This window comes from Aplysia californica, unplaced genomic scaffold (genome assembly GCF_000002075.1).
Source record: "Aplysia californica isolate F4 #8 unplaced genomic scaffold, AplCal3.0 scaffold00301, whole genome shotgun sequence".
NCBI lineage: Eukaryota > Metazoa > Mollusca > Gastropoda > Aplysiida > Aplysiidae > Aplysia > Aplysia californica.
Genome location: NW_004797571.1, coordinates 687,524 through 690,104, shown reverse-complemented (window position 1 = coordinate 690,104; position 2,581 = coordinate 687,524). Strand labels below are relative to the sequence as shown.

Below are 2,581 nucleotides of genomic sequence, written 5' to 3'. Positions count from 1 at the left end.
AAAAGTAACCCCCTCCCCCTTTCCCCTCCCCTAAACCAAGTACCTTGATGAAGGAGTACTTGAGTTGTAGGCCAACAGAGTGGACCTTGTACTGAAGTCCATAACTTCATCCTAAACATTCCAACTCGATGTACCAGCGACGTAGAAAATTTCAAACTACACCCTCTACCCCATCCTTTCCCCCACCACCCCCGAAGTACCTTGATGAAGAAAAACTTGAGCTGAATAGAGTGGACCTTGTCTTACAGTCCGTCACTAACTCCTAAACATTGAAACTCCTACCTGTCAGGGTGTAAACCTTCCCAACTACCAGCGACTCCACACCCCTCCCCTTCATCCACGCCCACCCACCAAACCAAGCACCTTGATGAAGAAAAATTTGAGCTGCATAGAGTGGACCTCGTCTTGTACTTGTAGTTCGTCACCAGCTCCTAAACACTCTAACTCGCACTAATAGTGACGTAAAACATTTCAAACCTTGATAAAGGAAAACTTGAGCTGCATAGAGTGCACCTTGTCCTGCAGTTTCTCCGTCTGGTGCTGGGAGCGACTCACTGACCACCGCAGCGCGTTGAAGCCTTTGGTCAGCATGTGGCGCGTGAACAGAGCCTGGGCCTGGCGCGAATTCCTGCTGTGTCTGGCACGTTGGTACCACGTGATGTAGTGGTAGACCAGGAGGCGCTGGCGGCAGAACGTGTCAGCTCTGAGAGAGAAGGGGGGGCGGGGTAGGGGAACAAAAAGGGGGGGGGATAAGTTTAGTTTTAGTTTTAGTAACAGTTTAACAGCACTTGCAACACAATAAGGTCATATAAGTGCCGAAGATTAGAGGTATTACAAGAGTACAAACACAAAAATGGAGGAGAGAATGATAAAGACGATAGACGTTTGAAAGGAAAAAAGAAGCAAACCACACCAGAGCACCCGCCAACCACCCACAGAGGAGATAGTAGAACACATGCGTTTTGGGATATTTTAAAATAAATATGAAATGTTGTGTTCAGAGATGTGAGGTATGGGTGGTTGGCCGGCGCTCTGGTGTGGTTTGCTTCTTCTTCCCTATCAAACATCTATCGTCCTTATCTCTCCTTCTTCTTTTTTATGTTTGTTACTCTCTTGTAAACCTCTAATCTTCTGGCGCTCATGTGACCTTATGCAGTTGAGAGCGCTGTAAAACCTCTACTAAATCTAAAAAGAGATGTGAGATGATACTTGAGAAAATGAGATATGATATGAGATTGTATTATGATACTCAGATACGTCGTAGATATGACATGAAATATGATCAGAATACTCAGGGAAATAAGATAAATATGAGCAACTTTATAGCTCCTTGGAAATGAGAAATGATACTCGTGGAAGTGAGACTGGGCTTTCGAGAAAAGTGACATTATGAGATTACAGTTGGCGTTTCATGCCTTTTTCAATACAGTTACAACATTTAAAAGGCAAGACACCCAGTTTAGCATTCTGCATTGGTCCCAGACTTAATGTCGTTGATATGACATTACATTCATCTTTCCGAAAAAAAACAGGACTATGATTTCGATTTCACAGTGAAGACTCGAAGCCCATTTTATATAACACATCCCTTTTTCTGTTGAGATAATACATTCCCCTAAGCATTGAAGGCGATAATTTCAAGCAGCTCGCTCCCCTAGAAGATGTAAATGATGTCGATGGGGGTGTGAAATAGTTGCTGCAACAAAATGTCAATATCTTACGCCAGGAATTGAGATTCCTTCTTCAAGCGTCTCTCTCGTGAAGCCACCGCAAAGTGCTGCCAAGCCTTGAAGAACTGTACCTGTGGGCGATATAGACGTGGAATATGGTGAGTTGTAATGCAGGGTGATCGTAAATCATAAAACTCCTCCCTGTTTTTCTCATAAAAGCAATCTATATGATGTGATATGAGAGATCATATTCGGGTGAGGGCCGCCAAGTAAACCATGGTAAGTCATGTTCTTCAAATTTTACAGGAGAGGCAAAAAAAAACCGGATTTTCTAGAAGCGTATTGGGTTGGTAAACTTCCTTTTCATAAGGGAACCTACAAATGCCATTAGGCTCCTTTATGAAAATGAAGTTTATCCACCCAAACGTTTCAAGGAATCCGTTTTTTGTCTCTCCTGTAAAATTTGAAGAACGTGACTTACCATAGTTTGCTTGGCGGCCCTCGTAAATATGTAATACTAATAAGGTATTCGGGAAAACTGAGAGATCGTGTTCGAGGTGAGTAACAATGTTTCGTGTTTCACTCGATTATACGCACACAGTTTACACATCAGTGCCGTTCTCCTTCCTCCACCCCCACCCCGCCTCCCCCCAAAACTTCTTGCTGACCCCTTCCCTTCATCCCGTCCTCCTCCTCCTACCCTACCCTCCCCCCTCCTCTCACGAAAATCAAACTACCAACATAGAGCGGTTCCCCGAAAGAAAGTCATCCATTAACCTTTACCATTGTAGAAAAGGTAGAGTTAGAAACGCGTTAGTCTTGGAAAATCATCCGTGGTCTTAAACGGTCAGGCTATCGGGCTGGTAACTGAAACGTCTTGGGTTCGAATCCCGCCTATAGCCCGACGTTGT

General features: G+C 44.1%; 1 protein-coding gene across 1 annotated transcript in view; it reads right to left on the bottom strand.

Annotated features, from left to right (window-relative positions):
- Positions 1-2,581, bottom strand: part of LOC101864467 — a gene marked incomplete in the record, with an annotated part of 61,055 nt that overhangs the window by 29,663 nt on the left and 28,811 nt on the right. The window contains 2 exon segments of the mRNA XM_035970654.1: positions 478-703; positions 1,722-1,801. Coding sequence (XP_035826547.1) covers positions 478-703; positions 1,722-1,801 — 306 coding nt within the window.